This window comes from Cupressus sempervirens, chromosome 7, assembly GCF_028749045.1.
Source record: "Cupressus sempervirens isolate cs-2001-9-10 chromosome 7, ASM2874904v1, whole genome shotgun sequence".
Taxonomy (NCBI): Eukaryota; Viridiplantae; Streptophyta; class Pinopsida; order Cupressales; family Cupressaceae; genus Cupressus; species Cupressus sempervirens.
Genome location: NC_143124.1, coordinates 624,389,222 through 624,408,031, shown reverse-complemented (window position 1 = coordinate 624,408,031; position 18,810 = coordinate 624,389,222). Strand labels below are relative to the sequence as shown.

The following is an 18,810-nucleotide window of genomic DNA, read 5'->3' as shown; positions in this document are numbered from 1 at the left end:
TAAGGAAAAACGGCAAAAGATAATCTATAGACATGTTTGTCCAGGCTGAAAATCTGAAACAATTTAATGAGTTCTTCGTGTGTAGGTATAATAATAACCAAATGCAAACAGAGAAGAATTAAGAAGGATATGAAGGAATGGAGGATCACAGGCAGCATATCCCTGATGCAGAAAATAACAAAGACAAAACAGTTTGCTGGTGCTAAACTTGGCATAGCAAGGAGGAGGGTTGCCATATTATTTTATTATATTAACAGTGGTGGTGATTATATCACGGGAGGAACATTACAAGTATCACGCTGAAGAAAGATTAGAGATGGAGGGTGAATACAGGCACAGGAATAGATAAGGATATAAATAAGGAATAGCTGATGAATAGAAGGGAGTCAAACCAAGACAATTAGCAATGTCGAAAATTCTAAACACATTAGGAACAAGAGATTATTTCAGACTTAGCAACTACATAATAGATTAAATCAGTGCTACGTAACATAAGTCAGAACTATTCAGGAAGGAACAAGCAGGATAATACATTAATTGATTACATGAGTCTACAATCAATCATTTCCAGCACAGGTGACACGTAGGCATTCAACAGCAGGTTGGACGATCCATTACTTATCTGCATTGTATCTCTGGAGTATCCATAGATGATAATGTTGCCACACATTCAAAGAGCATGGCAAAAGAAAGGTCAAGGAAGAATTGTGTAAGTCTAAGTCAAGCAGCACAACAGGAAGTCAAATAAATAATATCCAACACGGTAGCATCAGTCATGAACCAGAAATGCCGGTTCAAAGGCACCAACTACAAATAGAGGCTAGGTGACAGTCAAGCTTGAATCGAATCAAAACAGAGAACACACTAACCGGTCAGGAGGACCCCACAAAAAAACATTAAAGAAAGGTGACCATTATCCTAACTCAGAAAGAGTAATAGCAGTCAAGGGATTGATCAAAGCAACATCCTATCTTAATAAATAGAAGCACTCCCAGATGAGGATTCATGTTTGTTAAATAGTTCAAGAGAAAATAACAAAACACTCAATTGACAAAAGTACTCATAGTAATACCTGAAAGCATCAATCATATGGCCAGCCAATATCCATCATTGAATATTTTCATATTACAGAATTCATCTACATTGGGGCACTCTAGTTGGAAGTAGTCTTTTCGGGAAATTGATCACATAAATTATAGATATCAATCAAGAACACTGTCTTCGTAGGAATCAATATTGGAGTTCCTAGAGAAAAAGTCTCTTGAATTTGAATAAATCAGTTCTAACTATCAGAGCATCAAACTGGGGACATTACAAATCTAGGCCAGCCTTTGTTTCTAATATTGTATTTTCAAATTAAATTCACAAAATGCCTCAATCAATGGAGGTTGAATCTAAAAATACAATGGGTGAACTCTGTGTGCAAAATTGAGCATGAAATTAAATGGAAGAAACAGAGTTTCCAATCAGCTACAGGATCACATACCATTTATTTGAATGGCTGCAGAGATTTCATTTTCAGAATACCCCATTTCCATCAGTTGGGCCATGATAATATCTGCTTCAAAATATTCTGGTTGGACCTCCTAATACATTTTGAAGAGACTATATAAAAAACATGCATATAAAATAAATATGGAGCATGGAACACATTTATGTTGATCTCCTTATTATGATGTAATTTGTGACAGTGAAAAATAATTCAACTTAGCAAGTATGCAAATGTTTTTAAATGATACAAGTTAGAAGCTTTTCTTAACAAAGTAACAAAATTCCAAAGAATTTATTGAAGTAGTTGACACTTTCTTCAAACCCTTTCGAAAAGGAAAGTGCACATGATAAAAATTAGTAAACAGCCATTTGATTTTAACTTCACTGAAGGTGCTCATATCGACAACATTTGTATATCTTGATAGGAACACATTTCTTGAAAATTTTGACAAGTCAAATGAACAAGCACAAATAATTCAAAACTCCTACATTTAGATATTTTATGCAATGTGAAAAGAAAAATGAGAGCATTTTGTGTAAAGTAAACACTAACCTATCTGTCTAAGATATACAAGTACCTGCACAAATAGAATGAGTGAGATGATTTTGTAATAGAGAGATTCTGTAATGATCCCTTTTTATTATACTAGACTTATTATCATAATAACTGCTAATTAGGGTAATTTGTGTTATGGAATAATTAAACCCATAATTTTGAATCAATATCAATTGAATTTATTAATATTATTTAATTGTCTTATACAAAAATCACATTACTTCCTCTAATTACTTAGGTCATTCTCAGATGGTAGATTTACTGTGAGAAAGTCGTGTGAAACAGACTACATGCAATGTCCTTCAAGGCCTAGCCCTAGTATTAGGATAATCTGCCATGTGTCCGAAATTACTCCGCCTTTCCTTTCCACAAATCGCCTATATAAAAATACCTCAACATGGAGTAAGAAATGGAAATTTTCATACTTAAATAATAATTCTAATTTCTTTATAATTTATAATTATAAGATTTCAATATCATATATAGTTTATTAGCACAAATGTATGTATATATATATATATAATTCATTCCATACTTAGTTATATCATATGTATATATTAATCATTTATTTATCTTGTAAAATATTCATTATAAATTTTTATTACTAATATTAAAACATTTCCTTTATCATGGCACAATTTATGCTTTCTTATCTTTATCCATTTTAACCTTATATATAGAACATTTAGAGGGAATATTCTTTCCAATACATATTTTTAATATTAATGACTTTCATTTATTTTGGCCTTTTTTTGCCATTTCCTAAGTATGATTTAGTATGCTTTTTTTCCATGGATGGTTATGTATTTATTTGTTTTGTCTCTTATACTTTTTAATATACTTATTACATCCCACTTTGCCTATCCACGTGGGTTATCCTACATAACATAAGATAGATAGTCTTATTAATTCCTTTGCTGCAAATAATGGTGGTCAACATGTTATAAAATGCATTTCCAAGTCTTTAGCCCACAGTTATATCTTATTCGGTCCTTTTATATGCCTATATGTAATTCCTCTGATCTATGTTTTGTTACTTTGACTTGTGCTTGTCCAATGTTTATCTACTATTTCCTAATGCCTTAATGTGCATATCGTATTGGCTATATATATATATGTGCCTACATGCCTTTGTAATATGGGACACATGCATTCGAATATTGAGTATAGTTTATTTATTATTAGTAATATTAGTAATTCACTACTGAAACTTTAGTCAAATAAAATTATTTTATTATTGATTTATTTGTTATTAGTATTCATTAGTAATTGCTTATTTTATGTGTAATTATAATATTTAATATTGCAATTATCTAATGATCACTTAGCTATGTTATTATATATTCTTGATGATCTATTTAATCAATTTAGAAATATTGGTATCAATTACAATTTTATTACGATATTTCATCATTAGAGGTGATATTACAGTCCTACCCTCTCAAAATTGCTTGTCCTCAAGCAATTGTAATTTCCATTTCTTTTGTTAGCTTTATCGATTAATGGTAATGTTATGAGTGATATCATTCTAATTGTTCATGAAATGATCAGACTAGTGGATGTAAGATCAATCCATAATAATAGGTGATTGATTGAGTATAAAGTGATCAATTTATTAATATGTTTGATGATCACATGTTACATGATGACAAATTATAGATTTCATATTGTCGAGGTGCTGAATTTCTTCAAGTGGTTCCAAATATAATTTGATTGATATCTTCAAAATTGAAAGATGATATTCATAGTTTTAAAATCTTGTTAGGGTTTCTTTGATGTTTATCTCAAATACAAAGATGGATTTATGCATTTAAGATTGAATCAATTTTAAGAAGATGATGAATAATCCTCAATAGCTTTGATAGCTATCACATTGATTTAAGTTCTCTTTGCTTCTTACTTCACCTCCTTAAGAAGGATGTAAATTTTGATGTCGTAGGGCCCTAGATACTCATTTACGAGTGGGCTCCCTTAAGGTATTGGGACTGCATGTTCATACCCATCTTGGAGTCTTTCCTCAAGGATTTTGGAATCATGTCCTCACCTATCTTGCACTCTTTCCTTAGGGCATTTGAAACCATGTTCTCACCTATCTTGGAATCTTTCCTCAAGGCATTGGAACACATGTCCTTACCTATCTTGGAATCTACCTATCTTGTGAGGATTTACTCTGCCTCTCCCATCTTGACAATAAATTAATTGTATTCATGAAATTATATTCATCATTTATGTGTCTGCAGGATAAATTATCACATGCATTCAATTGTTTGACCATTTATTGATCAAAGTTTTTATAATTGTACTTACCCTACAGGATGGCAAGATCATAGCTTTGATACCAATTGTAATGATCCCTTTTTTTCTGATTGGTAATAGGTATGAATTTATTAATTTAATTGAGTTAAAACTTGGCCCAAACCAAGGATGACTACGTAAGGAAAGCCATCTTCCAAATAAAGATAAAGCATAACAAGATCCAATAACATGTAAATATCAGTTACTTCAAAACCAAATGCAACCATTACAAATTACTCTTAACTCCTCCCTTCTTCTAAGAGCGGAGGACCATATCAAATGATTTGCTGTCGTGTTTCCCTTTTCTCCCTCTCACAATCTCCCAACTATCTTCCAACCTAGCTGCCTCCTCTTTCCATGCCATTTGATTTTTTTGTCAGGGTAACAACCATCATCCAAATGACCCTCTTCATGCTTCTGCAGAATATTGTCAGGGCAGTATTCATCCAAATGACCCCCGTCTTGCTGCTGCAGATTTTTGTCTGGTTTCTCATGCACCTTTACACGAGATCCTACTGGTCTTTTCTTTTCCTTAACTTCTGGTGTAGCAGAAGCCTTATTCACATTCTCCTCCATAGCAGTGGTGGCTATCTTCATAACCAAATGAGCATCTTGATGTTGAATATCAGATTTCTATTGTGAAGCTGCATCCAACACAACTTGAGAAAAACTCTTTTGTTGCTGCCCTTTCTTCTCCACGGTATAGTGATGGTGTGCTACATCTTTCCACCATGAGGCTGACTTAGTCAATCTCTTCCTAGAGCAATGATCAGCTCTATACCCTATTTGAAAGCACCACCTACAACAAAAAGGCACTCCTTCATAATCTACAGGCTGTGTCCAACACCCTTTTGCAGTTTTAAGCAAAATTTCTTTTGGAACACCATCAGAAATATCCATCTCCACTAATATGCACGCATAAGTAGAATGGAGAAGATTAGAAGACCCTTCATCAATCATTAAAAAGCTTCCTAGAGAATTGCCAATAGCTTCAAGACAAGAAACAAACCAGTAATGTAGAGGAAGATTAGGAAGTCGCACCCATAGAGGAATCAAGTCAAAAGTTTCTGTAGCAGGACAAAAAGAAGGGTGCCATGGTTTCAGCATTAAGGGGTACATTTGCTCCCAACTCCAAATGCTATCACAAAGAATTTTGGCTCTATCACGTGCATGTTCAAAAACTATAATAAAGAACCCTCCTGCACAAGGGTAAATCTAGACATAGCCTTCCAAAAAAGGTTCCTAGATTTTTGGTATCCATTTGTGGAGCTCACTAAGACTTGGCTAAAGGCCTCTAAAGAACCCTACCAGACCTAACCTAGAAAAAACATCAACATTGTAATTTACCTCTTCTTCCATTTCATCTGCTATCTCCATCGTTATAGAACTTGTCTTCTAAAATCTGATTGAATCTCCCACTCCGCCTCCATTCATGCATTCCATCTTCGATACCCTAGTCTTTTGGTGAACATTTACCTCACCATCTTTGCCATTGTAACCCTCAGTGGGCCTTTATTTTTGCCTGTCTGCACTTGAGACCCTACAATACTCCGCACTTTCTCCATGTGTGGATTTGTGACAGGGGCATCCTTGGCTGTCTTTCCCCATCAAAAAGCAGCAACCCATGATTTTCTCTATCAAAGTGCTGGGAGAGGGGCATGAACTATACAAACCTATTACTAGGTTGTAGGTGGTTGTTGTTACCTTTTGCATGCGATCCCCTATTAGACGCAATACCGAAAACTCCATTCACCTTCTTATGACCACACTTCCCTCTGCACAGATCTTCAACCCCCAATCACTCACACTGGCCCACACCATAGGAGTGGCAAAAATAAAAAACCCTAGTTGTAGGCTGAAAGAAATGAAAGGTTGCTCAATTGCTCGAGGCATGATCCCTTTTTAGTATACTTGACTTATTATCATAATAATTGCTAATTAGGGTTATTTGTGTAATGGTATCATTAAACATATAATTTTGAATCATAATCAATTGAATTTATTTATATCATTTAATTGTCTTTTACCAAAATCCCATTACTTCCTCTAAGTACTCAGGTCTTTCTTAAATGATAGATTTACTATGCGAAGGTCGCATGAAACAAATTACATGAAACGTCCCTCAAGGCCTAACCCGAGTATTGGGATAATCTGCCATGTGTCCGAAATTACTCTGCCTTTCCACAAACTCCCTATCTAAAAATACCTCAACATGGAGTAAGAAATGAAAATTTTCCTATTTAAATAATAATTCTAATTTCTTTATAATTTATAATTCTAAGATATGCATATATATATTTTATTAGCACAAATGTATGTAAATATATAATTCATTCCATACTTAATTATATCATATGTATATATTAATCATATAAAATATTCATTATGAATTATTATTACTAATATTAAAACATTTCCTTTATTATAGCACAATTTATACTTTCTTATCTTTATCCATTTTAACCTTATATATAGAACATTTAGAGGGATTATTCTTTCCAATACATTTTTTTAATATTAAGGACTTTTATTTATTTTGGCCTTTTTTTGCCATTTCCCAAGCATGATTTAGTGTGCCTTTTTCCCATGGTTAGTTATGTATTTTTTTTTGTCTCTTATACTTTTTTATATATTAATTACATCCCACTTTGCTTATCCACATGGGGTATCCATATAATGTAAGATAGATAGTCTTATTAATTCCTTCGCTGCAAATAACGGTGATCAACATGTTATAGAATGCATTTCCAAATCTTTTGGCCACAGTTATATCTTATTCGCTCCTTTTATATGCCTTGTATGTAATTCCTGTGATCTATGTTTTGGTAGTTTGACTCATGCTTGTCCAATGTTTATCTAGCATTTCCCGATGCCTTAATGTGCTTATTGTATTGGTTATATAAATGCACCTACGTACCTTTGTAATATGGGATACGTCCATTCAAATATTGAGTTTAGTTTATTTATTATTAGTAATTCACTATCGAAAGTTCATTGATTTATTTGTTATTAGGATTCATTAGTAATTGCTTATTTTATGTGTAACTATAATATTTAATATTGCAATTAACTAGTGATCACTTAGCCATGTCATCATATATTCTTAATGATCTATTTAATCAATTTAGAAATAGTGGTATCAATTATAATTTTATCACTATATTTCATCATTAGAGGGGATATTACAATTCTTAAACAAAAATCCCTTCATTGATTTTTGTTTTTTTACAATAATGAAAATGAAAGCTAAAATAAAAAAATAAAATTCTAGACTTATTTAAAAATCTTTACACATGAAAATGCATTTACATGTAGACTAGGTTATATCATCATTTGTAATAGCAATGGAGCATTTTTTTCAAGGAGCTTGTTATGCTTGGTGTAGAACTACATCTACGGTGAAGGAGTAATGACACATTACAGAGTCATAAGAAGGTGTATGACATGCCGCATCATAAGGGAGGGACCTCAGGAGTTGGAAACAACTTGTTTCCACATCCTCAAACGTTCAAAAGGAAGGTCCTATGTGCAGGACTGTTGTTTCTTTTCCGTAAACCCCTTGCGTTGTTATTAGGAGATGCCATATTTGCTGCATGGAACATAATGACAGTGCATTATCTTTCTATGCACCTATTTGTTGAGTGAGATCTTCATGCTAGTTCATGAGTAGGTATGGTGAAAAGGCAATAAATGAAGTATGCTAGTCATTAGAGGACCATATGGGTTTTTTGCATAGACTTGAGGTAGTGTATGCATTTTAAAGTGTGCTTTATGGGCTTCAAGCATATACACAATGCTTGTAATTATTGGCAAACTGCGTGTTGGAGTCATATAACCATGACAAAGTGCATTTACCAATTGAATCATTGTGATGTGAATATCAGGATTTAACTGTGTGATTTTTGAGTCAAACTCGATGACCCATGTTTCATGAGTGGTGATTCAACATGAATCCATCTCTCATGAGAATAAATGGAACACTTAGCACTCATTGGATCTAGGTGATGCTCACAGGGGTGAAGCACCGGGACTTCCCGGGAGGTCACCCATCCCAGTACTACTCCAGCCTGAGCGCGCTTAACTACGGAGTTTCCTCCACAGTTAAACCCAAAGCTTGCAACCCCATTTGCAAAACCTTCACCAAGTGTTGTGCCTTATGAACCATTCATTAGAAAGCCCCTTAAGCTCATCAATTGATAAGTAGGAGATGGGTTCATAAGGCACAACACTTGGTGAAGGTTTTGCAAATGGGGTTGCAAGCTTTGGGTTTAACTGTGGAGGAAACTCCGTAGTTAAGCGCGCTCAGGCTGGAGTAGTACTGGGATGGGTGACCTCCCGGGAAAACCCGGTGCTTCACCCCTGTGAGCATCACCTAGATCCAATGAGTGCTAAGTGTTCCATTTATTCTCATGAGAGATGGATTCATGTTGAATCACCACTCATGAAACATGGGTCATCGAGTTTGACTCAAAAATCACACAGTTAAATCCTGATATTCACATCACAATTTGACTAGCTGTGGAAATCATCTCCTACTTATCAATTGAATCATTGTTCAATGTTCCTGGTTTCTTTACCGTCATAGTCAATGATCATGTGCTATGTTAATGAGAGTGATATGATACATGACACATATAAGGGCACTTTTAAGTATATGCATGTGCCATGAAATGTTAAAAGGGTAGCATAAAAGGTTGTAAAAGCAAAATCTGGACACATTAACTCTGTGAAAAAGAGGTTAAAGGGTATCCACATATGAAATGGACAGAGATGATATTGCATGGTTCTTTTGTTATGTCACACTGTCAAATTCAAATTGTGATTGCATTTTCTCATGTAAATTGAATGATAAGCTTATCCACTGTTAAACCCTTGTCAAATGGTTATCAAACATTTTGGATTGTAAAAAATATCCTCAAAGCACCTGAAACCTTTGTCAATAGATTAGTGATTGTGGTGGAGATAGTGTGTTGTTGTTTCAATGCATTAAGTGAAAGTTTAAATGTTGAATTGCAATGGACAAGCTTAGAGTATGACAAAAGGCAAAAGTCAATAAATGCCTTTGAGCCTTGAGGGTCAATGGCATAGAGAATTTAGTATTCGAGAAGAAAGATAACGCTTTCATGACTGTAATTTAGAACATGGTGAAAGGGAAGATAGAAAAGACAAATTGCCGATGTCAAACCTTAAGTGATAATTGCAAGGGACATAGTACAATTCAATGATAAGTGGACCGTATGCTATAAAAGTAAAGTGCAAGGATATTGTTTCAACTAGGACTTCTTATGGATACAGTGCTTGGCATTAGAACTTGCTCAGGGAGCTTGTTAATGTTGAAAACCTAAGTTCAGTTCCAAGTTTGAAGTTCGAGAAGACATAGGTTAGAAGGCATAGAAGTGTCAAAAAAATAGTGTTTGGGTAAAAAAGGACCGTTTAAGAGGAGAAAATAGTTTGGACTGAAGAAACACAAGCTACAAATGATCAATTTTTGCTCTTAAATGTGCTTTGATGGCTGCACATCAAAAGACGTTTTTCCCTATACAAGCTTTGTAGAAGGCATCACAACTTTTTAGTACCATCTTCTCATTGTATAAAATGATGTATTTTCCCTAGACGGGCTCTTGATTTAACACTGCAAGTTTAAATCTGAATTTTGTCTCATAAAAATGAACCATTCTTGATCAACATTGCAAGCATAGAAACATAGAAGAGGAGTAAAGATATGTTTTTAGAATTGCAAAACATTGCAAAATGCCACACTTAGAGCAGTGACTGTTTACCGTACAAGGTAAAAAGATACTTATCGCATTAATAGATTGGAATGTAACACATAACAGATACTTTATTCATATACGTAGATATGCAATTCCAATTACAATGATAATCCATAAATCCATTCGGACGATGTACATATACTTTCTGAAGGGGTGACTCAATCGTCACACAACCTTTCAGATACTAACTGTACTAGTCAGCTATAATATAGTTTTTGTTGACAACATCATCCCCCCCCAAAAGAAAAGTCGTCTGTGGACTACAAAATAAAGACAACTAACTACTAAACATCAAAACTCAAAACAAACTAAGAAGTAGAGGGTTGCGTCCTTGGTACAGCTAGTGTGGTAGATGTCCTCTGTGCCCAGAGCTTGTTCAATTGTGCTTGCAACTCATGTACTTGCTACGTCTGAGCATCCAAATTCAGTTTGGCCTGCATCTCGAGTTCTAGTGCTCTCTTCATCATGTCAGTTATCCTTCGGAGCTCCACTTCCTTTGTATTTGATTCTTTCTTCGCATCCCCCAACTAAGATACAACTACTGCCTTCTCAGCAATGAGTGTTGCCCGCTCCTCCTAAGCCGCTTGCTGGGTGGCCAAACTCGCTTGTACTAAGGCTAGTCTGCTAGTTGTCTCCTCTCGAGCCTTTATTGCTACTACCCGATCTGCCTCACTCTTGTGCAGAGCATAGTATGCCTCTCGATACACCTGTACTATCCCTCACGTGAGCTGCTCAATTCTACTCTCCACCACAAGCTCCTGAGTATTCCACTCCTATCGCATCTCTAGGGTCTCTATGTTCGGCCATCCTCTCGCCTCAAAACATATAGAGAAAGCCATTGGAAAACTAACCCGCATAAATGCCAAGACCTGCTCTAACTCTCGTACCACCGACTCTACGATGCGTCTCTATGCCGAGACTACTACTTGTCTACCTCAAGTTAGTACATCTACTAAGTATGTCTCAATATCCTCCTCCTTCATAGTTGTTGAGGAGTTAGATGGTGTGGTGTGCTCTATGGCCATTGCTGTCTCTATCGCTTCCAGCATCCTCTCAGTCGTGCTCCCTGTTGGAGGTGGGGGTGGTGGTGGCTCCACTATGACGGTAGGATGACTCTTCGTTGGGGTTGGAGGATCTATCACTTCATATACTTCTCTCATGGGTGAGATAGTGACAAGTGTTGGCACTATCGGTCTGATGCTGAATCTCCTACCCAAATACCCACTCAGCTCTTGCTCACTTAAGTTCTCGACTGCAGCATCCTTATAGGTGGCCAATAATGCATCGTCTATCATTACCACTACATCAGATCCCACTACATCTAAGTGAACTCCGGATGTCCTTGAACCCTCGACAATTTCTGCCTATGTAGGTACCTCCAACACTCCCTCCTGTGTCTCTACCTCATCATCGGGTATAATTGCGAATGTATGTGTCTCAAGCCCTATCTCTGGTAGAACTACGACTGTAGCCTGCAAAGCCTCTCGATCGATTGAAGGCTCAACAACCCTTAGAGGTGCTGATGTTGGTCGGGCTGATGGTTGTGCTACTGGTCTGGCTGCTACGGTGACTAGGGTCATAACCACAGGCTGCCTAAACTACCCAAATTCCAGAATGTGAACTCCTGTCGGAACTAAGTGAGAGTGAGAAGTAGCTGCGAGGGACCTCAGAAACAATAGTGATGGCGCTATGATAACCTTGATGTCATCATCTTCCTCCACCTCCTCCGAGTCTACAGTGTCTTCAGAGGATGTGCCCTACCTCCCACTATCAGTGTTCCCATGCTCTAAGCTCTCCACCTCCTATCGTAGCCTCTTCTATCCAATGACCTTCTGCCCTCCTGGAGTATCAAGGTGCTTCCACTGCATGATCAAAGGCTCCCTTGGTTCTATCGGACTTGGCTTGATCTCCAGTCTATTAGCAGGTATCATCCGTGTTGTGGCATTGAGAAATAGACCGATGGCATAGTGTGGTATATAGAATGTTTTGTGCTGCAGTGTCATGAACTCATTCATGTGCTCAACCAATAAAAATGCCCAGTCATATACTCTGCCAATCATGATGTTGTTCATCATGTTCACCTGTAGAAATGAGATATTTGATGCCCTACTCGATCCAATGAGTATACTTTTTACCGAGTCCATGAGACAATGCCAGTGTCCTTCCTGCACATCAATCCTCTTCCCACCGAAGTATCCATTAAGGCTTCATTTTTTTGCCTGAGGCCATTTACCACATACTAGTTCTACCAGCTATGCCTTCACTTCTCGACTTAATTTCTTTGGCTTGTTAATTTTTCTCCCTCCCTGTGCATTACCTGGTATGCCGAACACCCTTGTGAAATCTGCTACTTTAAAAGATATCACGAGGTTCTATCCTAGATACATAAATGAAATTGTTTGCGAAAATCAGTCATAGGTTTCTAGCATGGTGCAAAGAAAACCCTCAAAGTTGCGAATGCAGAACACTTGCATCCGCAATGCCCATTCCACTTGCACCCTCTGTATGCTTTCCTTTGCAAAATGGTCATTCGAGGTCTCCTGCCACCACTTCCTACACTCCAACCCATTCAAACCCTTGAAAGTCATAGTTTGTGGTGTGAGGTGCGTAGTTGTAGCCGATTGTACTTATGCCCTTGCCTTCTTTTGCCTGTACTTCCTGCAATACGCAGTCCTGATGGTAAAGCTTGTATGTTCCTATTCATTGTGCTAGTGGCTGAATCTTCTTCTAATTTTTTCTTCAAGGCCCTCTTCCCTACACTCTCCATCACTGTCCTTTCTTTTGTTTGCACAAAACGAAAGCGATTGAACAGTTTCACAACTACTGTACCTAAGTCTGCCAATCTTCTGCGTGAGTACACTCTTCCTAATGCCCATTGATTCCAATCGTACGATGTCCACATTACACAATGGCAATATGGTACTTTTCCTTAGTGTGTCTCTCTAGGTTTGTACGATGTCCATATGGTGGTGATTCCCTCTCCTATGCTTATACAATGCTTTCTCTCCTTTGCTCTCTCAATCAACCATGTGATGTCTTCTACTTGTGCTTTGTATGGGTTCTATGACCTCTGTTGTGAATGGTGTGTTGCTTTGCGTGACTCTAAATGGTTTCCTGAAAAAAGGAAGGTGTTCTTTATAACACTTTCCACGGTGGTTGTACGGTTTTGTAATGGTGGTGTTTCCAACTCTTCTTTTTGTGGCTACACAGTACTCTGAAAAGGCTGTACGGTATCCTGATTCTATTTTGTGTAATTCATACAACTTCAAAATTTAACAAAAGAGACTCTAGACAACAACTCCTCCTGACTGTATGGTATCTTCCCATACTACTGTTGTCGTAAATTATCAATTATGTTTCTGTCGTACGGTGTCTATTTTGTATGTCATATAGTGTTTAGACTTTATTGCTATTGTCCCTCCGGGCTATATGGTATGATAAGTGTACTTCATTTATTTTTCCTTCTTTCACTGGCTGTACGGTAGGTGTATTCACAATTTCTCTCCTTCTGGGGGTCATATGGTATAGGGTAAGATGGTCTCTTCAAGCCTGCAAGTCTTTTTGTACGGTGGTCTTCTCCTGGTCCTACTACTATACTCTTTCCTCTTGTTCGCTTTTGTACATACTTATTATAATTAACTATTTTTATTTATTTCATATTCTTATATATATATATTTTACTACTTATTACTATATTTTTATATTGCCTTTGAGTTATTCATCTGGGGGAGTCTCCTTTTCTCCTAGAAGCTTTTTTCTTTCATGGTAGATTTTTAATTTCGACCCATTTACTACATCCGTTACTTCTTGTCCAATGTCCATAGTTTTATTGCTTTGATATCGCCCACTTCACGAATTTTATATTGCCTGACCCACTTCACCTTAAATTTGCTTGGTTTGATTTCATTATGCCCGTTGTATTTTAATACTAGTTGACTTGGCTGGAACCTGTTTAGTTTCAAGTGCTTGTCATGCCATACCTTGCAACTGCACTGTGAAACTTCAGTGGCCCATTGTGCTTGTAATCTTCGTTTTTCAAGTTTATTCAAGTTGTGCAATCTTCCTTAAGACTTTCCATATCTCCCAACTTGTTTTCGATCGCTATTCATAGACTTGGTACCATGAACTCTGTTGGTACTACGGTTTTTTGACCATACATCAGCTAGAATGGAGTGTGTCCCATGGTGATTTTGTAAGAGGTACAGTATGCCCATAATGTCGATGACAACTTTTCCTCCCAATCCTCTCCTTCAATTGCGTAGGATTTGTAGATTACTGCAACCAAGATTTTGTTTGTGGCTTCCGCTTGTCTATTTGCTCTAGGATAGTACAGCCTCGATAGAGAATGGTATATTTTGAATTCTATTGTCAGTAGCTGGATGATGTGATTGACAAAATGTCCTCGACAATTGCTTTTCAACTGTATCGGGATCCTGTACCTTGTGATGATCTACTCGTAGTGCCATGCTCACTGTAGAGTTGTCTGGTAGGGCTTGGACCTCTACCCAGTTGGTAAGGTACTCTGTTGTTACAACAATGTACCTACATCTTCGGGTTTTTCTCACCTTGAGGGGTCCGACAAGGTCTAACCCCCAACATTCAAATAATTCCTGTGCGTGTGAAGGGTTCAGAGGCATGAAATCCCTCTTGAGTGGCTTCCCCACCCTTTGACATGTATCACATGCAATGACCCACTCCCTGGCATCGTTGTGCATGGTTGGTCACCATAATCCTGCGAGAAGTAGCTTCCGTGCAGTTGTATTTGGCCCCATATGTCCTACGGGTCCTTCGTGTGCTTCCTTTAATACCTTTGAGATTCCTTCCTCTAGAACACATCGTCGTAAAAATTGGTTGGGTCCCATCTTATACATCAACCCGTTAATCAATTGGAACGTTTGACTTCTCAGCGCTAGTTTCCTTCTCTCCCTTGGCAACATTTCTCTAGGAAATTGCCTTGTCAAGAGATATTCACCAATACTCAAGTACTAGGATGGTAGTATGACAATTTGGAATAGTTGTGCATTGGGAAAGTCATCATTAACTCCCTCCGAAGGTTCTCCTGAGTTAATCCTGAATAGATGATCCACACTTACATGGCTTTTCCCATGCCGTACCACAATTTTAAATGTAAACTCCTGTAACAACAGTAACCATTTGCTTATCTATCCTTGGATGATCAGTTTGTTCATGAGATATAGCAAGGCTTGATGATCTATGTAGAATAAGAATGGAGTAGCTAGTAGGTAGTGTCTAAACTTCTACACGGCGTACATCATTCTGAGAGCCTCCTGCTTTGTTGTACCATAATTCTTTTTTGCCTTAAACAATAGTCTACTTGCAAAGTACACCGGATGGTCCAATCTGTGATCCTATCTGTGCCAACATTGCTCCAATTGCATAGTTCGATGCATCGACATGTACATGGAACTCCTTGTCCCAGTTTGGATAAGCCAGGATAGGTGTTGTGGCTAATCATGTTTTTAATCCCTCAAAGGCTTCATCCTACTTCATTTTCCATTTGCAGGGTTCTCCCTTGCAGGTTAGTTTGTCGAGTGCATAAGATATTTTGGCAAAGTTCTTAATAAACCTTCGATAGTACCCTATGTGTCCTAGGAATGATTTTACTTCAGTGACATCTGTTGAAGGTGGCATTTCCAGATTACCCGGGCTTTGTCAAGATCCATCTTAAATCTTACTTTGCATACGATGTGCCCCAATAGTTTCCCCTAAGGTACCATAAATCTGCACTTCGGATTTAGTGTTAGTTGTGCTCATTGACATCGTTCCATACATTCCCTGAGTGCGGTCAGATGCTTGTCCTCCATACTGAAGACTGACCAATCATTTAAGAATGCTTTGAAGTTTCCCACAGACATTTTGTTGAAGATGTGCAGGATAATTCTTTGAAATGCTGTCAAGGCATTGCACAGACCGAACAACAATTTTTTGTAGGCATATACGCCATCTTCTATAATGAAGGTTGTTTTGAGCCTATCTTCTTCTGCAATAGATATTTGGTTGTATCCAGAGAATCTATCCATGAGTGAATAAATTTCATGCCTTGCCACTTCTTCTAAAATATTGTCAATAAATGGTATGGGAAACGGTTCCTTAATCGTTACTGCATTCAAGCATAGAAAGTCTATCCTTATCTGAGTGGTGTCTTTTTTTAGAGATATCATGATTGGGGATTCCCACTCACTCGTTTGTACCCTAAAAATAATGCCTGCTTCAAGCATCCAATTAATCTCATTTGTAACCTGTGCGACATAGTTTTTGCTCATCCGATATGGTCGTTTTCATATAGGTACTGCTCCTATCAATGAGATGCAGTGGACGCATAATTCCAGTGTACCCCTTTCAGGTCCTTATATGTCCATGCAAAAAAATACTTATACTCCATAAATATTTTAAATGTTGCTACTTTCAAGACTGGATTCTAGTCATCCCCTACAAATATATTTTTCGGGTTAGCCTCATCCCCTAAGTTCATCAGCTTTACTGTGGGTTCTTCATATTTAATAGGCTCACTAAATGTATGTGTTGGTGTTTCGTCTATCTACGCCTCTCTTTTCACTTCTTTGTATTCCTTCAAGAACTCATTTTCCTCTCCTTTATTACCTTCCTCGACCCCTAAATGTGATAGATCGAAAAGAGCTCATAGTCCTCCATTTTCCAATGGAGTAGGCCATTCACCGAATCTAGGTCATCATTGTTGGACCCTCCTTTTAGTCTCAAGATTCCTTCTTTGTTGAGTTCCATTCGTTTCTTCCCTTCATCATCTCCTTCGCCTTCAAAATCTGACAATGTTGCTTCCTCTCCTATCATCTGTGTATGTAGGTCAATTACAAATTCATGACCTCCACCTTCCATGGATAGAGTGTTCCTTTTCCAGTCGTGTTTTACTTTCACCTATACTAGCCAACCCTATCTGAGGATGGCGTTGTACCCTTTTCTTTTCAACGGTATGATCACGAAGTCCAGTAAGAATGGTTGTGTCCCAATCATTACAGGTTGTGCCATCAGGGTCCCTAGGGGTTTGATCCCATGTTGATTGGTGGTGAGCAGTTGGAATGTAGGTGGCCATAACGTAGGTTGCCTCAACTTCTTCCATGTTTCTTCTGGCAGTACATTCACTCTTAACCCTCCATCTATGATGGTGTTCGTGGATGGTTCCAAGAATACCCATCGCCACTACTGCGGGGTGTTTTCCTATGGTGAGCACAAGTAGCATTGGGTCCGTAGCAGTTGTTCTGCTTCCACCTTGTGTGTCTTTTCTTGGCTCTTCCATTGCCTTCGAAGATGGTGTTATGTTTAGGATTACAATCCATAATTGAGGCATTGTAAGGTCATTCAGCTTCATGGGAACCTCAGCTTGCATTACTTGCCATGTGATATTTTGTTCTGCCTGGTTCCTCCTTGAGGTGCCGACAGTGTCCTTTGTTTGCAATTTTTCAGCCTCCATTTCTTTTTCTAATTCTGCTCGTGCTTACTGCAACCTTTTCTTTTCCTCTTCCGAATCTGGAAATGTTTTCGCTTTCATGCAAGTGATGGCTAATGTCTCCTCATCACATGTTTCTATACTTAACAGGTTCACCTTGGGCTTAGGGCATTTTGAATCCTCATGCTCTCCAGGGCCACACCATCTGCTCAATAGCTGTGGTGTTCCCTTTATAGTACAGTCTTTGGTGAAGTGGCTCTAGAGGTTGCACACACGGCATTGTATCATTGGCCGTCCACTTGGATCGTACTATATTCAACTTCGGCCCCCATTATTGTTGTTGTCACCTCGTCTACATCGATTGTTGTTTCAGTACCCTACTGAAGTTGCTGCGTCATTGTTCATATTCATTCCCACTCCCAAGGTGGACACTTCTTGCATTAGTAGTACCTGCTGGCGTCAATTCGTTTACATATTGAACGGGCATTCCTTGGTGGAATGCCCCACAATTTGGCAGATATTGCAAAATTGGTTCTTAGGATAGGAGCCCTTTGTGTGGCCCTCATAATCCATACACCACAGTTCCCCTTCTCTCACTTGGCCAAGATTCTTTTTCATGTTTTTGAACTCTTTTATCATACGTAGCATGTCCTTCTCTAGTGCCTGAACCTTTTTACTTGATTCCTTGTCGTTGTTGCTTTCGGAGGATGAATCTTCTGAGTCCAACGATTTGTCTTTCTTCTTTTTGCCCATTTTCTAGTTCACTTTCCAAGTCCATCGTATAGTTATATGCATCCATGTATGATGCTAGAGGTACAATTTTCATCTTTTTTTGTAGTGATGGTCATAACCCTTTAACGATACACCTTTTCTTCAACCCATCTGCTAGTTGGCTTTCTATCTTTCCTACCGGCTTCTTCAGCCTCCTCACGTATATGTGGACTGTTTCATTCTTGCCTTGTTTCGTATTGTAGATTTTTGCTACTATCTCGTTATCATCCTTGAGCAGTCAAAACTTTATTATGAATTCTTTCTTGACATCCGGCCATGTAGTTAACTGCTTTGGTTCGGTGTTTGAAAACCAATCGATCGCTACACTGTCAGACCCAGTCTTCTTGATCCGTTACACTGTTCGCTGTCCAGATTGTTTCAAATATTTTACAATGTCTAACTAGATTGGCCATCCCATTGCCATTAAATTTTGGCAATTTTTCCTTTGGTCCTGCCATTATTAATTTCTTCTGTATTTGCGG

The 18,810-nt window shown here is 37.8% G+C and overlaps 1 protein-coding gene across 2 annotated transcripts in view; it reads right to left on the bottom strand.

Annotated features, from left to right (window-relative positions):
- LOC149548246 (DNA (cytosine-5)-methyltransferase DRM2-like) overlaps positions 1-18,810 on the bottom strand; it is a 105,057-nt gene that overhangs the window by 65,076 nt on the left and 21,171 nt on the right. For both annotated transcript variants that reach the window (XM_089792296.1, XM_089792297.1), the window contains one exon: positions 1,487-1,586. In XM_089792296.1, coding sequence (XP_089648422.1) covers positions 1,487-1,586 — 100 coding nt within the window. The remainder of the gene's footprint in view (positions 1-1,486; positions 1,587-18,810) is intronic.